Source organism: Camellia sinensis, chromosome 8 (assembly GCF_055761805.1).
Source record: "Camellia sinensis isolate YWXY chromosome 8, ASM5576180v1, whole genome shotgun sequence".
Lineage (NCBI taxonomy): Eukaryota > Viridiplantae > Streptophyta > Magnoliopsida > Ericales > Theaceae > Camellia > Camellia sinensis.
In genome coordinates, this window is record NC_138968.1 from 36,274,743 (window position 1) to 36,296,496 (window position 21,754).

General features: G+C 30.0%; 1 protein-coding gene and 1 pseudogene across 1 annotated transcript; both read left to right on the plus strand.

The window, feature by feature from the left end:
- The first annotated feature begins 2,722 nt into the window (after positions 1–2,722).
- On the plus strand, positions 2,723–4,114 carry LOC114297480 (putative aquaporin TIP5-1 pseudogene; annotated as a pseudogene).
- A 1,703-nt stretch (positions 4,115–5,817) lies between these two features.
- LOC114297481 (putative F-box/LRR-repeat protein At5g54820) lies at positions 5,818–7,774 on the plus strand. The gene is made up of 3 exons (XM_028241919.2): positions 5,818–6,762; positions 7,204–7,383; positions 7,469–7,774. The coding sequence occupies exons 1-3, from the start codon at positions 5,818–5,820 to the stop codon at positions 7,772–7,774; spliced, it is 1,431 nt and encodes a 476-aa protein (XP_028097720.2).
- Positions 7,775–21,754: the final 13,980 nt, after the last annotated feature.

Genomic DNA, 21,754 nt, shown 5'->3' on the forward strand with positions numbered 1-21,754 from the left:
GATTGGATATCGATAGCCCCTTGATTAGATAATATTTGTTCAATGGTAAATATGATTTTAAAAATAAATTGTTGACAAAAATGTGTTCTGAACAACGTAATTTTTTACAAAGATAAAGTACTCGACGAACTCTACACATTGATGGTTCAAATCATCGAAATAAGACTCGTGATGGGCCTCATAGGCCCAATAGCACGGTTGAGAGTGTCTCCAACAATGCTCCATAGTTTTTCCTCAAATTTTAGTTAAAAAGTTTCATATTTTAGGAAACTACTTTTTCAACTATCATCTCTAATAATACTCCCTATTTTCTCTTTATATAATTTAAATATTTAAAAATTAATTTTTCTTTATAATTTTTTATCAAAAATATTTTTTCAAGTTTTTTTCTTTCTCCTCCACCATTTGAGAAAAACATGAGTGATGGAAGAGAGAACAATTTTTTAATTATAGGGAGTGATTAAATGTAGGGAGTCAAAAGTTCACTCCCTTAAATGGGGAGTTGAATAGAGAGACAATTGGGAAAATTATCATTCAGGGCATATTTTGAAAAATTATTATACATTAGTGGAAATATTTATGATTTTAATTTATAATATTTATCATTTGTTTGTAATTTTTTTTCCTAACATTACTGAGGTGTAATATCCTAAATTTTTGTACCATGGCTAGTTTGGCCTTGCCATTTTTTATTTATTTTTATTTAATAATGTTTGCTTTCCGGATGTATATTCTCATAAAATATTTATATTAAAAAATATATAATATTTTGAAATTATTTTAACATGTTTTGTAACAATACATGTTAACAATTTAAAAAAAAAAAAATGTCAAAAGTATCAATTTTTTAACAAATTAACTACATCTTTATTTCTTGTGGAGGGTAAAAGTATTGACCTAGAGCCCAAGGAAATGGGTATACGGCCCAAAGCATTTAACCCAGCCAAAACAAGCTCCAAAATGAGGGCTAGGCCCAAGCCCTTGATAGGTCTATCTCAAAGAAAGAAACAAAGTCACGTGATAGGTGGTTTGAATAAGATCGCCTTCTGAAAGGAGATCGCGCCACGAAGGAAAGTCTTTGGATCCATTTGTAACTAATGACGAAGATCAGAATTGATAGAGATGAGGATATGGGATCAGCATATCCTGATAGCATGATCATCTGATGAGTAAGATTTGACGATCGAAGACGAGAGCCAACGTCCGAACTAAACTTAGGCCATCCAAAATAAAATAACTTCGACAGTGGCAAATCAGGACAACTTGCCTACTTGCTCGACCAATGTCTAGGGGCATAAAATACCATTGGATCAAGACAGTCATCTAACGGTCCAAATGCAAGGTATCGATACTATAAAAGGAAGAACCAAGAATGGCAAAAAAGGCAAGCAAAAATTTCATTAATAAACAAATACAAGTAGTCTCTCTTTTCATACTATGTCAAAACTATATTCTAACTTGATCGTCGGAGGGTCTTTCCGACCAACTCTGGTCAGGAGAGATCACTGATATCTTGGTATTTTTTCTACAGTGCATAGGAAAGAACAACTCATCTCAATTTCCCTGTGGAGAAAATTTCATCCTTGCACATTTCTTAAAATAAAAATCATTTCTCATCCACATATATCTACATGTTCCTGATTAAATTCTGAATATATTTTTCTAAATTTGTAGTATCCTTCTTTCCTAATAGGAAAGGATACTACAAATAATCCTAGCACAAACCCATCCATCCACCACACCCGTTTGCCTCCCTCCACCCATTATTCTGCATGTCACACTACCTCCTCTAGCTTTAGTTTTTGGTGGAACTGTATGAATTTTTGTTTTACAGTGATGGAAGCCAAATTATGATTGGATTTTTGTTTTAGCTTTAGTTTTTGTTTTAAGGATCAAAGTGAGAATATTTTCTTTAAAGAGAATAATGTGTTAAAGGGTAAAAGTATAATTTAGCTAAATGTAAACTACTAAGTTCAATCAAATAGTTGTGTCATGTATACACATTTTTTTGTAGCTCCAGTTACTCTCTATGGTTTTGGAATTTTCCAAATAGTTTTTTAATTTTGAATTTTTAATGATTTTTTTTTAAAAAAAATTAATAATTTTTTTTTAGATTCACTTAATCTAGGTACATTTCAAATATATGAAATTTATGATTTTTTTTAAATAACTAAAAATATAAAAAAGTACATTTTCAATTTTTTATAATTTTATGTTTATTGAATTTTTAAAAATTTCTTCACAAATATTTTACTTTTAAATACATTTAAATTATATGCATCCAAAAAAAATGACTAGAATATAAAAATAAAAAAAGGCAACAAAATAAAAAAAATTATCTTTGAAAATTTAAAACCATATAGAGTGAATAATTTTTATTTTTAAACCAATACTATGAGAGGAGATGATGGCCCAAATCCAACACACATATGATACATACAGTCCTAAATCTTGTAAAATATCAAGGGCCCAACCTCTATGTTAACGGGTTGAAACTGCTAGCGCCAAAACCAGCCAACCAAAATCAGCCACGTAGACTGACGGTTAGGATTTGAAATTTCAATCCCTCCCGAAACGTTACAACCCTCTGTAATCAAACTCTGTTTTCATATATAAACACACTCACACTCACACTCACTCCGAATCCAACCAATTATCCGAATCTCTGATGAACCAATTCCCAAATACATTGAAAATCGTCTCTTCTTCTTCATATCAGGCAATGGCGTCTCTAACTTCCCGTCTCGAGCACGCGGTGAAGCCCGACGCTCTCCGAGCCTACCTCGCCGAATTTATCTCTACCTTCCTCTACGTCTTCGCTGCCGTTGGCTCCGCCATGGCTTCAAGTGAGAGTTCTATCTTGAATTCTGGTTTTGTCAATTTAAAAATCACACTCTCTTTAATGGAACTTTTTTTTAAAATAAAAATTAAGTTGCAATTGATGATATGACAGGGAAGATGATGCCGGATGCTGCTACAGATCCGTCTGCGCTTGTAGCGGTTGCTATAGCGAGTGCATTTGCATTTTCAGTGGCAGTCTATGTGGCGGCTAATATCTCCGGTGGACATGTGAACCCCGCGGTGACGTTTGGGATGGCAGTTGGGAGGCATATTAGTGTTCCTATGGCTATTTTTTACTGGATTTCGCAGTTGGTTGGTTCTGTATTGGCTTGTCTTCTCTTGAAAGTTGCCACCGTCTCACAAGTACGGAAAATTTGACTTGTTTCATATCATTGTCGTTTTTTATTTTATTTTATGTAATTGGAAACAAAAATAACAAAATTTTGAAATTTCGCTTTTTATTTTGAGCCATTTTTTTTTTGAAATATATACAAATTTGGTTTTTTATTTTAAGTTTTATTGATTATTGAATTTAGTTTTCTAAAATAGTACTTTTGCATGCACAAAAAATCTATGGATAGAAATAGTGAGGCTATGTTTGGTCGAATTTTCAGAATTTGTTTTATTTTTTTATATTATAGTTACCAAATGTTTACCAAACTAGTTTTTAAAGATTTTTAGAAACAAACTCAACCAAACAGAACCAGAATATTTCAGAGGTGGGTATGTTTTTTGAATTTTTTTCTTTACTTATATATTCTAAAATAGTTCTTCTAGTGTTTTTTTGTAAAACAATAAACAAAAAAATTCAGGATCTGAATGTGTTCTTACAGTATTGTTTTTCAAATTCCATTTATTTGATTGCCATAAATTTTTAAGCAAATGAGAATTGGCATTGCAGCATGTACCCGTCCATGGAATCCCACAAGAAATGACCGGGTTTGGAGCATCCATTTTGGAAGGTGTGATGACTTTCACTTTGGTGTACACGGTGTATGCAGTCGGGGACCCGAGACATGGTCCATTGGGAGCAATTGGACCCTTAGCAATCGGCTTCATTTTAGGAGCCAATGTATTGTCATCCGGGCCATTTACAGGCGGGTCAATGAACCCGGCCTACTCATTCGGGTCTGCTCTTGTTGGAGGGAGTTTCAAGAACCATGTAGTTTATTGGGTCGGACCCTTAATTGGTGCTGCACTTGCTGGTATTTTATATGACTATGTAGTGTTCCCGGTTCAAGTACCCGGCATTGCAGATGGACATGGGGTTTAAATAAATTCAGGGAAATGTTGCTATTATTGTTGTTTTTTTTTTGGTTGGGAGGGGGGTAACCTTTTCATTTTGATGATTTGATGTATAAACTTTGAAAACAAAGTTGTTTTTTGACTTTCATTGTAGTAGCTAATAAATAATTGATTTTTTTTATAAAAATTTTATGTTTTTGCAATGATCGGTACTTGTTACTGTTTGCATTTGGGGTTTGTATGAATGGTTTGAATATTGTGGGTTTAACCCGCACTCGTAAGAACTCGACCACACCTAGACTTTTTTTTAAAAAAAAAAAAACTTGGACCATTGTTATTTTATTATTGCATTTGGATGAATGAAAAAGTTAATGAAGAATTACTTTTAGGTAAATTTAGAATTTTGAATGGTTTTACTTTAATTGTATTGTTGGGTAGTAGATAGTGAATGAGATTGATGATCTAGTTTAGGATTTTGAAAGATGTGCTTGTGTTAGTTTATGATTTAATTTAAAAGTTTAGGATTTTGAATGATTTATTTGTATTAAGAATTGATTTTGTTGTGTTTTTAATTTTATAAGTTTTAATTCATTAATTATTAATGTTGGAGTATTTTAGAAAATGAGGGGAAAATGACTCAAAATAAATATTTACAACGCGAACCCTATCCGCACAAACTGCAACCCGCACTGCGGATAGTTGCGGTTGCATTTTTTCTAAACCGCATATATGCGAGCGGGTTCAAACCAATCCGCAAATCGTTCAAAACCGAATCGCGATCACCTCTAATTTTTGGATCCTGTTTTAATAATTCAAGCCGTTTACGTTTTAAAATTCGTCGAGTATATTACCCATGCAAAAAATCAAGTTGATCGGATAACGTAAATTACGTGTACAAATCAATTTTGTATGAACTGTTAATTTTCTCATCGTCTATTTTTTTCATACAAAACTGATCCGAATACGTGATTGTCGTTATCTAACCGACTTGAATTTTTGCAGGAATGATATACGCAACGAATTTTACAATAAGAATGATTCGAATCATTAAAATGAGATCTAAAAATAAATCTAATGAACTGGACAATACCTCTCCGGTCCGATTTCAAACCCGAGAGAAGTTAATCCCAAATTAAATCTCTCCACAATTCACTATTCTGACAAATTTGTAAACAAATTTTAGTATCCGTATAATAATTCAGATTTTTAACCATACAGTTAAATAAATACAAAATTTGAGTGGCTGTTAAATTTTAAGACCTCAAAAGTATAATTTCTGCATTAACATACAAGGATGGAAACAATTTCCCAATTATTAATTTTAATTGGTTTAAAAGTGGGAAAATTACAGTGATAATTTTAAAAACTTATTACAAATTCATGAAAAAAAATTTATAATTATAATTATTAATATAAATAATAAATATTTATAAAATTTTCCATTTGTTTATATTAATTTTTCAAAACATGCAATTAACTGAAATTCCCTCTTTAAAAACTGTCCACTCAAAGATTCTAATTCAAACCCCAACTATAATAACCGAACCGAACCATGCTTCCCTCCAAACCAAACATATATATATATATATATATATATATATATATATATATAAGCAACTCTTGGTCTTTGTTTTGCAACGATTCACTCATTATATATACACACACTCTCTTATCAACTTTCTTGCAACAACACACAGCCTCCTCCACACATACACACACACACACTCCACCATGGCCAACAAAAACAATGATCAAGACATGTTCTCATACTTGACAGACTCACTCATTCTCATAATCATCTCCTTCTTGCCTTTCAAAGAAGCGGCAAGAACATCAACCTTGTCCAAGCGATGGCAATTCCTCTGGCACGAGACCAAGAACATAGAACTCGACGAAACCCTCTTTGTAAAACCACAAAATCATCAACCCAACGAAGAAACTATAGGGAATCAGAGAAGGGGTTTCATCGATTTCTCAAAACAGTTCATTCAAGGTTTTCGCCCAGTGAGTGTGGATAAGTTTCGCCTCTCATTTTCACATCCCGAGAACTACGTTGAGGCCATGCAAAATTTTGTTCAATTCGCCATTGGTCATAATGCAAAAGTTCTTGAACTTGACTTCTCAGAACCAATATGGGATCAACAAGATTTTGATCTTGATCTTGATAATAACCATGCTGATTTGTTTGAATTGCCTCCATGTGTTTATGAACACAAAGAGCCATTCAAATCTTTGAAGTTGTTTGCATGCAAATTTAGGGTTTCCCAGTTCATCAACTTCAGTGCTCTAACGAGTCTTTCTCTAGCGTGGATTCAACTGTCAACTACTTCTTTTAACGCATTGTTATCAAACTGTCGATTACTAGAGAGTTTGAGTTTGAAGAAGTGTTGGAATTTGGAGAACCTTAATATTTCTGCAGCAAGGCTTAGGACTTTGGTGATTGATAAGTGCTGGAGTCTTGAAAATGGGATCGGCATTGAGACTCCAAAGTTGTTCTTCTTCAAGTATTCTGGGCCAATGAATGGTTTTATGATAGATTACTTGAATGCCTTGGGGGAGGCTGATCTAGACTTTGGGTTCGAGGCTGAGTTCGGTGAATATGGTGATATTCTTTATGACCTACTCAGAGATATTGGTTGCATTAAGGTTTTGACTGTTTGCAGTTACATGCTTCAGGTATAGTTTCTTCTATCAAATTCAATTATTAAATTGAGTAACGGTATACAAATTATACAAAAAATCTATCCATCTGTCTATTTTAAATGATATGTGAAAAATTTCACATTTCAAATCAATTTTCTTAATTATTATAGCCAAATGTTTTTGATAGTGGATCAAACATGAAGAGAGTACATGATATTATGTTTGCAAAATCCTTTGTCCTCTGTTTTGATGCACTTTCAGTCGCTATTTCAAGATTTTCATATGTATATTAATCGGAGAGAACTAGATTTTGGGACAAAAGGACCCCCAAACAAACATGAGAAATACTTGTTTCTCTTTGATGGGTTATTTTTAATTAAATTTCAGGAAACATTCAAATTTTCCTTCCCTGATGTATCCATTGTTTCTTCTGCTTAATAGTAATTGTGCGTTTATTGATGATGAACAAAAAAGATAATATCAACAGCAGAGGAATACCCAATGTTAAAACCTCCTCTTTACAAAATGAGGCATTTGATAATGAAGACGGCGCTGCACATTAATGAATACCATGGAATATCTTTCTTCCTCTTCAGTTGCCCTCGCTTGCAGACCCTCACCATCCATATCTCCTCTTCAACCACCATTTTTCCAGTAAGTATATCTATCTATTCTATCTTCTATTCCATTATATTTTTCAAACACCTTTTTTGTTTTGTTTCATTTTGTTTTTGTTCAGGAGAGGGAAGCTACACTTTCTCTTGCGGAACATGAGTTCCTGAGTAACGGATATATCATGGTGTATAAGTGCCTTAAAAGGACTCTGAAGGTGGTGAATGTGACAGGCTTCAAAGGGCATCTGAATGAAATGTTGGCGATCCAGTATTTTATCAAGTATGGGTATGCATTGGAGACATTGTACATCAATCTCTCGAATGAGAAGGGTCCTGATGGCATTGACATGGAGGCATCGTACCGTGCAAATGCTGAGTTTCTGTTGCAGATTCACAGAGCCTCAAATGCTCTTAATATATTTATCAATTGAGTGATATTGAGTGATGAGAGTGATGAGTGATGAGTGATGAATTCAAATACCTATTATTATGTTTGTTTAATTGTTGTTGTCATTGTGCATTTGATGATGCACCAAACTTAAAAATATTATTATCTATGTTTGCAGAATTATAACAAGACAGTGATCTGTTGGAATAATATATTTGCATCATTATTATCAGAGAGTTTTGTTTGATTCTTTTTAGCACTTTGTGTATATATTTCTTAGTAATCTGTGGCGCTCTCTTTCACTCCTTAATATGTATGAAAGGAGGCCAATTTTTTTTTTTTATCAAATTGATTAAAAATGGCTCGAGTCAACTCCACTAATTACATTAACAATGCTGCTTGCTTTTTGATTTATAGAGTTCGATAAGCCTTCCCTACCTTTACTGTATTCATTTTGAACTATTTTGATGAAATTTATGTATGTTTAATATTTTGTTATTATACTTGGTCTAAAGTGTGATTGTTTGGCCATATCAAATTTCAATATCACTTTTTATCGTATACCAAACAAGAGTACTTGTTACTCAAAAGATTTCATTACACTTATTTGGGAACCCAAAAAAAAAAAAAAAAAAAAAAAAATCCAGAACATCAAAATATGGTAAAGTGTGGAATCAATTTTTTTTTTGGTTGTGTTAATTGATAATTAATTGATGATGGATATGTATGTGTATGTATGTACAAATGGATGAAGAAGATAGTAAGAGAGTACAACAGAGTAAAGCGCGAATTAGAAGTCGATGATGGGTTCACCAAGTGTCAAATTTCTCTGGACAGTCCAAGGCAAGTTAAAGAGCTTGGCCATTATGAACTTGAATATCTTGTTGACGTTGATGTTGTGTGTCGAACTTGAGAAGAAAAGTGTGGCCTTCATTGCCTTTGCATATGCCCTTGCCTGTTTTTTCATATAGTAGACAAAATTAAATAGATTAACCAATCAAGTTTTGACACATGTAAAGCAAGTATATATATTAGAGAGAGAGAACAAATATAAATAAGGAGTAATGTTAGGGATCATGAAAAATATATCATGAAAATTTTTCATCCCTTGATTAGTCTTGATTGGTGTGTGGTTTATTGTATAAATAATCCAAAAATTAAGAATCTTTCATAATATATTTTTCATGATTCTATCATTACTGTATAAATAAGTCCTTTAAAGAAAGTTCCATTTTCTAAAAGTTAGAAGGATTGTTACAGCCTGAACTTTGATAAAAATGTGTGTTGCCCCTATGCTCTTATCTCCTACGCGGAAAGAGAAAGGTGTTTGGAAAGGAAAATGATTGAGGGCTACAATTTTTGTAGCCACAATGGCTCAAAATTGTCAAAACGATGTCATTTTGGGTGCAAAACATGCCAAACCGACGTTGTTTTGACAGTTTTGAGCCTTGTGACCATAAAAATTATGGCCTTCTAGCATTGTTGTATTTGTGTTGGAATTGACTTTAAAGTCTCCCCTCCCCAAACATTCTTTCTCATCCAAAAATGCTACTCATTTAAATATAATAAACTTTTTTTTTTTTTTTTTTTCATTTCTCTCTCGTCTTTTCTGTTTTTTTTTTCCCCAAACATAACTTTTAGGAAAGTGTTAAGAAGAATCTGAATGCCTTTTAAAATTAGGTAATATTAGAGGTATTAAATTTCTTACTAAATAAATAATTAAATATTTCATATAGGTGTGGAGTCCACATTTATCTCACACTATGTGAGACATTTACTCATTTATTTAGTAGAAAATTTAGGCCTATAACATTTTCTTTTAAAATTTGAATACTGTTCTATTTTATATGATTAAATATTTCACATGAATTATACTTTATATAAAAAATATGGGTACTGTTTAATTTGCATATTAAAGCTTTCCTTAATATTTGGGAACAAAACTAGTTAATTAACTTCATTATTTAAAAAAGACAGATTTCTTTGTCAATTAATACTACTCAACAAATTATACACAAAAAATGCTGAGGAATTTGTACCTGGGTCACAAGTGAGAAGTATGAACAGGTGATTAATTTTTCCCAAATTTAAATGCAAGTGATACACCCTATTTTGCCTTTTCTAATCATAATGCAAGTCTACATTTCCCAAAATTTTTCAGTTTGGTTTACGTTTTGAATCATGATTTCAGTTTTAAGTTTTTGAAATGAGTTTTGAAAAAAAAAAAAAAAACTTTTTTAAATTTTGAATTGTTTTTTAAGTTTTGAGTGTTTGAATTTTGAATTATATTTTGAAATTTTTTAGATTTATTTTATTTAAAAATTTTCATAATTTTATTTTTTTAGGGTAAATATTTTTTATTGTAAATAATTTTTTTAATGTACGCTGCATTTACTACATTTGTACACTGTATTTTTTAAAAATATTTTAAATTTTTAAAAAAATTATTTTTTGTTTTAAATATTTTCTTTTATTTTTTAAATATTTTAATTTTTGAAATATTTTTAATTTTTTTGAATATTTTATTTTTGGGCAAATTACATATACACCCCTCCAGGTTTGGTTAAATTACAGATACCCCCCTGAGGTTTCGGAAATTACATCCCGCCCCCTGAGGTTTGTATTTTCATAACAATTTACCCCCTGAGGTTTATATTTCATAACAAATTACCCCCTAATTTCTTATGCAAATATAGCATTCAGGGGGGAATTCGTAATTTCTCAAACCTCAGGGGGGTATCTGTAATTTTGTCAAACCTGGAGGGGTGTATATGTAATTTGCCCTTTATTTTTTAAATATTTGATTTTTTTAAATTTAAATTTTTTTTGAATCGCCCATATATATAAATCATAACAAATTATTGGCCAATACTTACAAAAGTAGCAAAATATTTTTTCGACAAAAATATTTTTCTTCAAAGAAAAAATTTAAAAATATTTTTTGAAAAAAAATATAAAAAATATTTTAAAGAACAAAAAAAAAAAAAAATCAAAAATAGAGTTTTGAAAAGAGTTTAATCGAGTTTTAAAAATTTTCTTAGTAATGAGTTTTAAATTTTTTTGATTCAAATCATGATTCTAGTATATAACCAAACGTGACCTTAGTTTTTCAAAAATTAATTCCTGCAATTAGTTTTAACGGAAATGCTAGAGACCCCCAGCATTTTGGCACCCCCAGTGCCACATGGGGGGCTGCCAATGGCCAAAAACAAAGAAAAAAAAAAAAAATTTTTTTTCAACCAATCACAAAGGACCCCAGCACCCCCACTGGGGGTCCCAAGCTTTATTCTAGTTTTAAAATACCAACTACAAAACAAATTCAAATGGTTGACACTAAAATTGTGTCTTCAATATTTTCACAAAGAGCATTGCTATTTAAGTTCAAAAAATAGATTTAGGAAGTTATTTGAAAAGTAGATTATTTTTTAATTTTTTATGAAAAAACGTAAAATATAGATTCGATTTGAAGTAATGTGCTAAAATAGCACATGCCAAACAAAATCTTAATTTTCAAATTTAATGATGTAACAATCTATTAGAATATCTCAAACAACTTTCTCTATCATAATTTCTCTAATTATTAGCCAATCATCTATCATCGTACACATCATTAAATCTAGAAAGAGTGTTGTCAAATCAGGATTCGAATTGTGAATCAAAACAGCTTCGTACCGAATCGCGAATCGAATCGAATCGTGAATAACAAAGATTCAGTTCATTTTTCTAAATTACTTAGAAAATATAACTACACACTTTAATGTTAAATATATGAAATATTTAGACTTAAACCAACAAAAATATTATTTTGAATGATGACCACATAATTTAATAGGTAAGAAGTTAATAAAGGTTCCTCTGATTACCATCTTACCTTCCCTTTTTTAAATATTTCTTATCAACTATTCTTAATAAAGATAGTAAATAAAGATAAACACCAAATTTTTAAAGTAACAATAATTTAATAATAATATTTGATATTTGGACAATAAACATACATACTTTTCCAATTAACAATGACCAAATAATAAGAAAAAATTATTTAGAATATTTTATTTAAACCCTAAAACATTATAAAAAGTATAACTAACCTCACCCATGTAAAATTCAACTATGTTTAATTTAATAAAATAGTAATAGATAATTTATGGTATAAATTACTTTAATCTTAAATATCTTTAGAAGATCTATTATCATTTTTTTAAGGAAAAAATTGAGAAGAAAGGTTAAAAACATATTGGTTCTGACTGAATCTGATTGGATCCTATTAAAAACTTCATGATCAGTAAAATAACAAAAAATCATGTATTTATATTAGTTGTTTTGGTATAAAACGCTATTAAAAATTGTATTATTTAATTTTCACTAAAAAAATGGGGAAAAAGTAAGACGAAAATATGTCGGATACAATGGTTTTAAGAATTGCATGAATCGTAAAAAGTGAATCGAATCGTGAATCGATATCGATTGTGAATCGTGCGATTCACTAGAGATTCACTTCCAAAATAGATTTACCTATAGATTCGTATCGATTTTACAAAAATTACGAATTGAATCGTAAATCGAATTGCAAATTGTAAGATTATGATAACAGAGCTAGAAAGTAAACTTATATATCATTTTTCTTTCATAAAATCATGTGAAAACTATGTTTTAAAAATGTTATTTGATTATCATCAATGAACACAATTATTCGAATTTGTACAGAAAATAGGAAAAGCTTTTAAAGCTGTTAGATTAGTGATTATTATTTTTTTACATAGTGACTAAAATACTTTTTTTATTTTTTTTATTTCTCTCATTTTCATTCATTAATTTGCCTTCTATTATTTTATTTTATTATAATTATATATATATATATATATAAATATTAATTTGCAATGCATACAGTATTATATAATTTTAAATAAAGTATTTTTATTTATTTGACTTATTATTTTTTGTAATAAATTGAAATGCATTTTTATTTTATTTTTTTGCTGTAATTTATAGCATTAATGGATTTTTTTTTTGATTATAATATTATAAAATTAATAGTAAGTGAAATTCATCGATCTATTTTAAAGAATTGTTTGAAATAAATGAGCTTCCATCTCTCTCTTCCTTTTTTGTCGGATGTTTATTTTATTTTGAAAAATACTTAAGATACCTAATTTATTACCCTTAAAAATCACCCTCAATGATGCGTCTGACAAATGTCAAATTTTGATTTGTTAAATATTGCATTATGTGAGTCTAACCTCAATGCCACATTTAAGGTGATAAATTAAGGAAATGTATCTTTAATTTTCACATTAGATTTGATATCATCTCCTACTATATCTATATTCAAAATAATTGATAGTTCAAATTTGAATTTGTCCGAATGCTCGAATTTGTGCATGTTGGTCGACTGCCTAGATGACTGGTGAAATACTTGTCTACCGCAATTGTCAGCCTTATCTACTGCGATCAGGGATGGAGCTAGGATTTCTCCGATGGGAGGTCATTTCGCCAAAGAAAATGTAGAGAATAAATCTACTGAGCTATCGATGGATCCGTTAGAGTTTTATTTGATTAAATTATTATTAAATATTACTCAATAGAGGGCAATTGGACCAATAAAATTATAAGAGATTAGTCTTAATTACATATTATTATATGAATTTTATGGTTAAGGAGGTCAAATGTAAGAATTTATAGATAAACGTTAAGATAATATTTGGTAATAGTTAAAAAAATCTTAATATAATTAATCTATTATACAATATTCTTAGGTACATAAAGTTTTACAAGTGATTCCATTAAATACATTATAGAAGCTCACAAATAAACTATATTGTTTTTAACATGGGGCGGATTAAATTTTTTCAATAATGTTACAAATTTTTTTTTTGAACTACAATAATGTTACAATGATCATATTTTTTACCACAATTTGTTTATTACCGTAAGCACTCATATTTAGTACTAATATAGCACTGACACATACATAATAAGAAAATACGATCATCATAACATTATTGTAAATGTTTTTTTTGAAAGGTAACTCTACTATATTAGGGTTTTTACAATTTTTTTTGAGTGTTAGATTGAAATTGAGGGGCTATTATATAATATATAAAAAAATTTAGCAAAAGTATACATATACAATGGAGATTTTGTAGAAGGTTGGAAGGGCTAGAACCCCCCTGCCCCCCGCCTCCGCTCCTGATTGTGATTGTTTATCTTATTGTTGAATGACCGACCGAAGAATCAACCAAACGACCGAAAAATCAAAATTCGGACCATATCTATATAGCCATGTTCCTCTCTTTTTTCTGTACAACACTTCACTTCTATAGCAACAGCCACAACCTATCTTACCGTATATGTTCCCACGTGTTCATGTGGCAGCCCACATCAACTAAACTAGGCATTTTATTTGCGAATGAATTATTTTAATTAATTTTTTTATAAAAAGAATATAAAAAAATAAAGAAAATGATATAATTAGAGAACAAATAATGACTCTATTTGTTTATTGTTTATCAAGAATATATATATATATATATTTTAAATTTTATGCCAATTGAAATCAAGGCTTTTTTGCATGGAGAGCAAATAGTGTTTGGAAATATAATTACCTCTTGAGAGCTTCCTCAAAATAAGGATATTTATTAGTAAGTCATTTTTGGAAATATAATGGAAAATATTTTTCTTAAATAATTATTTTTCTTATTTTTTGTTCAATCATAATCAAACTATAATGATTTCTGTTAAAAAATTCCGTTAAATTATTTTTTATTTTGTTGATCTTGATCCATACTCAACTTATACAATGGGAACAAATGTTTGTTTTATTTGTGAGATATATTGAATTCAAAATCCTATTAAGTTTATTTTTGACATAATTATTATAGTTACGTATATATTAATTTCTGTGATGACCGGTTGCGTGTTGTTTCATTTTTGTCCTCTTTGAGTTTGTGGTGTTCGAGAGTTTCCTTTCAAATTTCGGTCCTTGTCTAACTCCAGGTTGAGCGTCACTTGTTTTAGAGAGTGCATGGCCGAGTCCGGAGTGTCTGGGAGCGAACCAGAAAAATTCTGGGCTGGAGGGTTAGGGCTGCACGTACGAGATGGGGCCCGCACGTGCGGGGGATGAGGCCGCACGTGCGGGGAAGGGTGAGCTTTGGAAGGTTGCACACTGCATTATATACAGGTGCGGGACAAGGGCGGATTGCAGGGCCGCACGTGCGGGGATCAGTGCCGCACGTGCGGGGATCAGTGCCGCATGTGCGGGAAGCAGGCTCCGCACGTACGGGACGCTGGGTAGTCCGAAACCTCTGTTCTTTTCTCTCTTTTGGGCTGAATGTATATCACTTTTAACACTTCCTTCTCACTCTAAAAAGTATTTTGTTCCTCCTCTTCTCTAAAAACCTCCACCAAAACACCCAAAACCTTTGATTTCTTGCAATCCTTGGGGTCTAGATCCATCATCTCTTACAAGTTTTGGTGATCAAAGCTAGGACTTCACTTTGTGTGGTGGAAATCGAAGATTTTTCATCTTTGGCTCTAGGGTTTCATCTCATCTCTTCATCAAGAACTTGAGGTAGGGTTTTCCTTTGAGTTATATATATGTTTTTGCTAGATTGATGTTTAAATTTGGAACTTCTTGGTGATAATATGAAAGTTTTACATTTGGTGCAAGAATGTTATGGTTTTCAAAGGTGGGTTTACCCATGTTTCTTTTAAATAGTCTCTTGAGGGTTTGAATAACCTAGGTTAAGGAATGATGTCCTCATTTCAAGTTTTTTTCAAATGTTTGGGTGTGTGTGTATATTGTGGTAGTGGAAGTCAAACCGAGAAATTGGGGGTTTTCAAAACAAATGGTGAGAACACATGGAATTTTATTATTAATGCATTATTTTGTACATCAAATGAGTTAAAGAAAGGAAAGATTCTTACTTATAGTACAAATGATGAATCTCATAAAGTAGGGGAAACTGTTGGTGTTGGAAAGAAATTAATGTTCAATTGTTGCTATAGTCTTGAAATGACTATGTTGTTGGAATTGCTTGAGAGGTGAAAATGTGGTTAATTGTCGATGAATTTAAATGGGAACATGGTTCCATTGTGAGATAGTACGGAACAGAAGGAAAGAAAGCTCGTTTATTTTGAGATTATTGTTGAAATATTTAAGAATAAAAAGGGAATGATTATTGTAGCATTATCAATTGTTATTTTGCATACACTATTGTTTGGTTACCACATGTTTGATTTGAAATTGATTATCTTGCATTGAGAAAAGAATTGTTGAGAAAAGAGAACTAAGGAAATGTTTTTGGGGTAAATATGTTAGTAAGCCCAGATAGGAGGTGTAGATGGAATTGATAAGTTAGCCTGAGTGTTCGAAATGAAAGACCGAAAACACGCGCGGAGGAGATACTATTTCCTTTCCGGTTAGCAATCGGTAAAGTGGGGTTTTTGGTAGTACTAGTTGAGCCTACTTGCAGACACCAACTTAGGGATTACCTGAGTCGTATTTACCGCCCCTTTGAATAAAATTGTAAATTTCGGAATTGTTGAGATTTCAAACTAGGGTTGAACATGGTGACTTCTAAAAGGCATGTAAATGAAATTCTTTTTAAATTTGGCATCGCATGGCATTTGCATTTAATATCGAAGATTTTTGCATAAATGTATATACTTTGTTAAGGATTCTCTACTGGGCTTTATGCTCATCTCTATGGGATTTTGGTGCAGGAAAAGATGTGGTGATTCCGCCGAGTTGAGGGCGTGGGTATATATTTTGTGAGGAGTAAATGACTCTATTTTGTTGTGAATTATTTGCTAGCCAAGGGCTTTAAATGTATGGGTTTGTGAAACCATTTTTGTGTAACTGGGCTCAAGCCTTGAAATATGTAAGTCCTTAATGCTGTGTTTGGTTGGAGTTTTTGAGGTGGGATTTGGAAAAGGAATGAGAAATGTAATCCTATTTATGTTTGGTTATAATAAAAAATATATGGGAAAAGAAAGGGGGTGAGAAATAAATAAAGAAATAGGATACCTTTTAGGACATCAATTCTATTTTATAACCAACACAACCAAACATAGTTGGGATTTGGAATTCTATTAATTCTTTCTCCTTTTCCTTTCATTTCCATTTCCCTTTCCATTTCCCTTCCCAAATCCCCCAACCAAACATAGCGTAAGGGCATTTTATTTATTTGGGATTTGAAGTTGTACATGCTATAAATTCATGTATTTCTATATCATTGAATGTATAACTTGCATATGGAACTTTTGTACAAACTTTATTGATTAATGATGTAAAAGTTTTGGATGGGGGTTGATGTACTTCAGTTATGTTGGATTTTTTTTTTTTGGAGCGTTACAATTTCTTACAGGATACTACTGAGGACGTCTCGCAACCTAGTGCCCGTTACAAATGCCCATCATAAATTGTGAATTATCTTTGATTGTAGTTCATTGATTTGTTTGGTAAATGTTGTTAGGAATGATATTAAAAAAAATTAACAATTTAAAATCAATGAATTTATGGAGGGAAAAAAACATTGAAGTTAAAAATAGGAAAGATCAAAGCATTTGTACGTTACATTAACTAGTAGTAACCCGTGCTATGCACGGAGATTTTATAAATTAAATTTTTTTTATAATTATCTTGAAATAATTTAATATTTTGTCTTGTGGTATACATAAAATTTATAAGTTAACTTTTATGTTTATAACTTTTTAAATTATTAGTTTTAAAAAATTAATATATATATATATATATATATATATATAAGTCTAATTAGTGCAATTTTGATAATTTGTATAAAAAAGAAGTTAAATCTGATTAAATGAGATTAAATGAGTCATGACATATCTCTTCTTGTTATGAAAATATACAAATTTAAAAGTTATAATTAAGACAAATATACAATTTTATTATTAAATATGAAGTGAAATGATATTTAACAATAATTAATATGATGTTTCTATTATTAATCTAATAATTTAAGTTACATTTCTTTTGATTTCAATTTCATAACTAAAAATACAATATGAATATAATACACACAGGAAGCTTTCAAAATATTTTCAAACTTTCATCATTTTCTTTTAATTTTTTTTTATCTAATTTGATTTTAAATTTGAATAAATTTTTTGATTTTATATGAATTACTTTAACTTTTTCATTAAATTTTTATCATTTTTTAAAAGAATTTCATTCTTATCCCAGCTTTTTTTTCCTTTTCACCAATTTTGATGGAAAAAATAATAATTTTCAACATTTCATCTTTTTAAATTTTTATCAAATTATAATTTGATAAAAAAAAATATTAAGGGTTGAAGATTCTCTTAATTGGAATTATAGTGAAATAATATCTTGAAATAGTCAAAGTTTGAGTATGTGGTTGGTTAAAATGTAAAATTTAATTAATTATCTTCTCATATTTGTATGAAAATTGACACTTATGATTACATCATTATAAGTCTGATTATGGAAAAAAATTTGAGGTATCAAACATTTTCCATTTGTAAATATCTTACATATTAAAAAAATAACAAAAAATGTGTAGCTTTTGGATATGTGTTTATCAGTTTTGTTTTATGGACATAAATAATTGATGCTTCAATTTAAAAATTAAAAAGTAAAAAAAAAAAAAAATAGATTGGGTTTTTTAGAGATAACATAAGCCATCTAACTCTTCTACACACTATTTAAGATGGACTATTTAATCACATAAAAAAATAGAAATTATATTGAGAGATTATCTCTATATATTATGCTATATACAACTATAGCTGTAACAAATTAACTATAATATATATGAAAAGTTATATTTCATTTTCAATTAATTGAATTATAATTAACAAATTATCAAATAGTTGTAATTGTATAATGGGATAGAAAGATGATAAAAATAAATAACACAATGATATTTAAAAGTTTTAAATTTACCTTGAAAAATCTAGAAATCTCCTAGATATTGATTTGTGATTATGTAACAATTTTAAGCAGTATATAACAATCTCAATCAAATAATTAAGACAAATCAACACAACGATTTTAACATGGAAAAAACCACAATTGGACACCTCCAATTGTGATTAAAAAACCACGGGCAACAGTCACAAAACAATCCACTAAGAAGATTTAAAGGAATTACACAGGTATACTCTCAATTACCTAGCGAATCCACGCCTAATTGAACCAACCTCTATGTGCCTCTTCTAACCCGTCTTCACCTCAGAATTGTCTTTACGATGAGCCACCCTGGAATCCACTAAAGCTTCAGGCTCGAATTCTTCAAAATCCACCGAAGAACAACTCTCTCTTTTGTAGGACAAACAAGACCTTTGATGTATAATCTTTAAAACATGAGTTGAATACTCAATCAAAACATCAAAGAAAACTCACAAAGTATCCCCAGATATAAACCCTAGAATCCAAAAAGAAGATCTGGAGTAGTAATCCTAAAATCTGACCCAACACGCGAATTTATAGAATCTGTCCCGCGATCTCCACTCGAGCACCCAACAACCCGCTCGAGCGGCTTCAGCAAACTATGCGCGTGATATAATAGAGGTCCGCTTGAGCGCTATAGAACCCGCTCGAGCGCAAAATTACATAGCTCAATACTTTTACAAGCAACCAAAACTTCTGGAACCAGGGATTCTCCGCTCGAGTGGGGTAATGTCCGCTCGAGCGAACAGGCAACTTGGAATGCATTTTTGCATTTTGCTTCGGGGGCGCTGCCCCTCGACCCCGCCGTGGCGCTGCCCCGAACCTGCCAAGGGGCACTGCCCCCTGGACCCCCGCGAGCTGACCGGGCAGCTCGATCCCCGTCATAATCAACGAAGTGGCAATCTTGAAAGCATTAGCATCACAAACTTCTCTGAAATGCACAATTCGGGTTGGATTCGCATCTAAACACTCATAGCCTCACTGAAATAAAAGTGCGAAAATAAATACAACTGAAAGGAGTTTTGTCAAACGGAATTGCCAAGAATAAAACCTAACATACTTAATGTTATAGTAAAATCTTGAATTCTTAATAAATTTTCACATTTTCTATAAAATAAAATGACAATAAAAAATGAAAAATTTTGATTTCCATTTTTTTTAACTTCAATTTTATGGTCTTCATTGAAGAAAACAAAATCTGATCAAAATCCTTGGCACAAAACAGACATAGATATTTCGATTGCAACCATAATCACCAATAATTCTTCTCCACTATGCAAACCTGTAAACAAAAACATAAACCTCACTAAAATCGAAACCGAAACCAAACTAAAACCAAAACAAAAACCCTACCAACAGTAGAGAAAGAGAATCACACATGAAAAAAAATAAAATTAAAAAACAAATAAATTTTGGGAATGAGAGAATGTTACCTCCAACAACTTAGATTTCACCTAACCCAATCCGTTAGCTCATCCCTTAGTGCCCATGAAGTCTAGGAGTTGGGATAATTAATTAGATTATTCTTTAAATAAGACTTAAAATTTGATTAATTTGTCCCATTATGTGATTTAAAATTTTGATAGATATACATAAGAAAAATAGATAATTATATTACTAAATCATAATTCAAATTTAGATATTATCATATTTTTTTGAGATCCATAGCTAAATTCTTATCTATATATATATTTTAATTTTTGTGTGGTTTCTATTTGTTTTTTTTTTTTTTTTTCAATTTATTTGAGATGGAGTTGTGGGTTTCTATTTTTTTTTCTAATTTAATTTATCTACGGTTTCTATTTATTTTTAATTACTATTATTTAGGTAAGTTATAATGTGAGTTAGATATGTGATAGACATGTGGGTTTTATTGATTTAAAGTATGATGGTGGGTGATATTTTCAAATTAGATTTATTTAGATAAACTTTAAAGATTTTTAAAATTTAAAATTGGATATTGAGATGCAAAAGAAAGATTTTAACTGAATAAATAAAAATCAAATTTATTAATTTTATCTGTTTGTATATCTGATTTTTAGTTTTTTATTTTTATAATGTAATATATAAGATATAAATAGATATTCACAACTTTCATAAAAAATATTATCTGATTTTTTGGGAAAGAGAGAAGACAGGCAAGTTTTAATATTTTTTTTTGGAAATCAATGAGAGAGATTAGGATAGAGAGATTATGAAATATTTTTATTATCTTTCCACTTGAAATTCATAAATTAAAGGATAACGGTGGTGCTACATGCACTAATTAGTGTACTAACTAATGTACCAATACTAATTATGATATTATTATTGACCCCCACTCATTAATTACATTATAAATCTCAAGAACTTCTTAAATTATGCCACATCATCAATTGATAAATTAGTTAATATACTAATTGGTACATGTAGCATTATTCAAAGGATAATTATTATTTCTAAAGTAATTAATAAATAAATCAATCAATAGTTTGTTTTAAAAATCTTTTTATAAATTGAAAAATTAAATATTTTAGAAAATTGATTAATTTGTCCATGATTTAAATTTTGATAGATATACATAAAAAAATAGATAATTATATTATTAAATCATAACTCAAATTTAGATATTGTTATATCTTTTTGAGATCTATATCTAAATTCTTATCTTCTTTATTTTTGTATGGTTTCTATTTTTTTTTTCAATTTAATTTAGATGGAGTTGTGAGTTTTTATTATTTTTTTAAAATTTAATTTATCTGTGGTTTCTATTTGTTTTAATTATTATTATTTATGTAAGTTATTATGTGAGTTAAATATATGATAAATATGTGAGTTTTATTGATTTAAAGTATGATAGTGGAAGATATTTTCAAATCAGATTTGATTAGATAGACTTTATAGATTTTTAAAATTTAAAATTGGATATTGAGAGGCAAAAGAATTTGTCCGTGATTTAAATTTTGATAGATATACATCAAAAAAATAGATAATTATATTATTAAATCATAATTCAAATTTAGATATTGTTATATCTTTTTGAGATCCATATCTAAATTCTTATCTTCTTTATTTTTGTATGATTTCTATTTTTTTTTTCAATTTATTTTA

What these genes read in the sequence shown, in the direction of transcription:
- LOC114297481 (XM_028241919.2), top strand. Translation starts at nt 5,818, where the DNA reads ATGGCCAACAAAAACAATGATCAAGACATGTTCTCATACTTGACAGAC. An exon ending in TTTGCAGTTACATGCTTCAG is followed by an intron (nt 6,763 to 7,203) that starts GTATAGTTTCTT and finishes TGAACAAAAAAG; the next exon opens with ATAATATCAACAGCAGAGGA. An exon ending in CTTCAACCACCATTTTTCCA is followed by an intron (nt 7,384 to 7,468) that starts GTAAGTATATCT and finishes GTTTTTGTTCAG; the next exon opens with GAGAGGGAAGCTACACTTTC.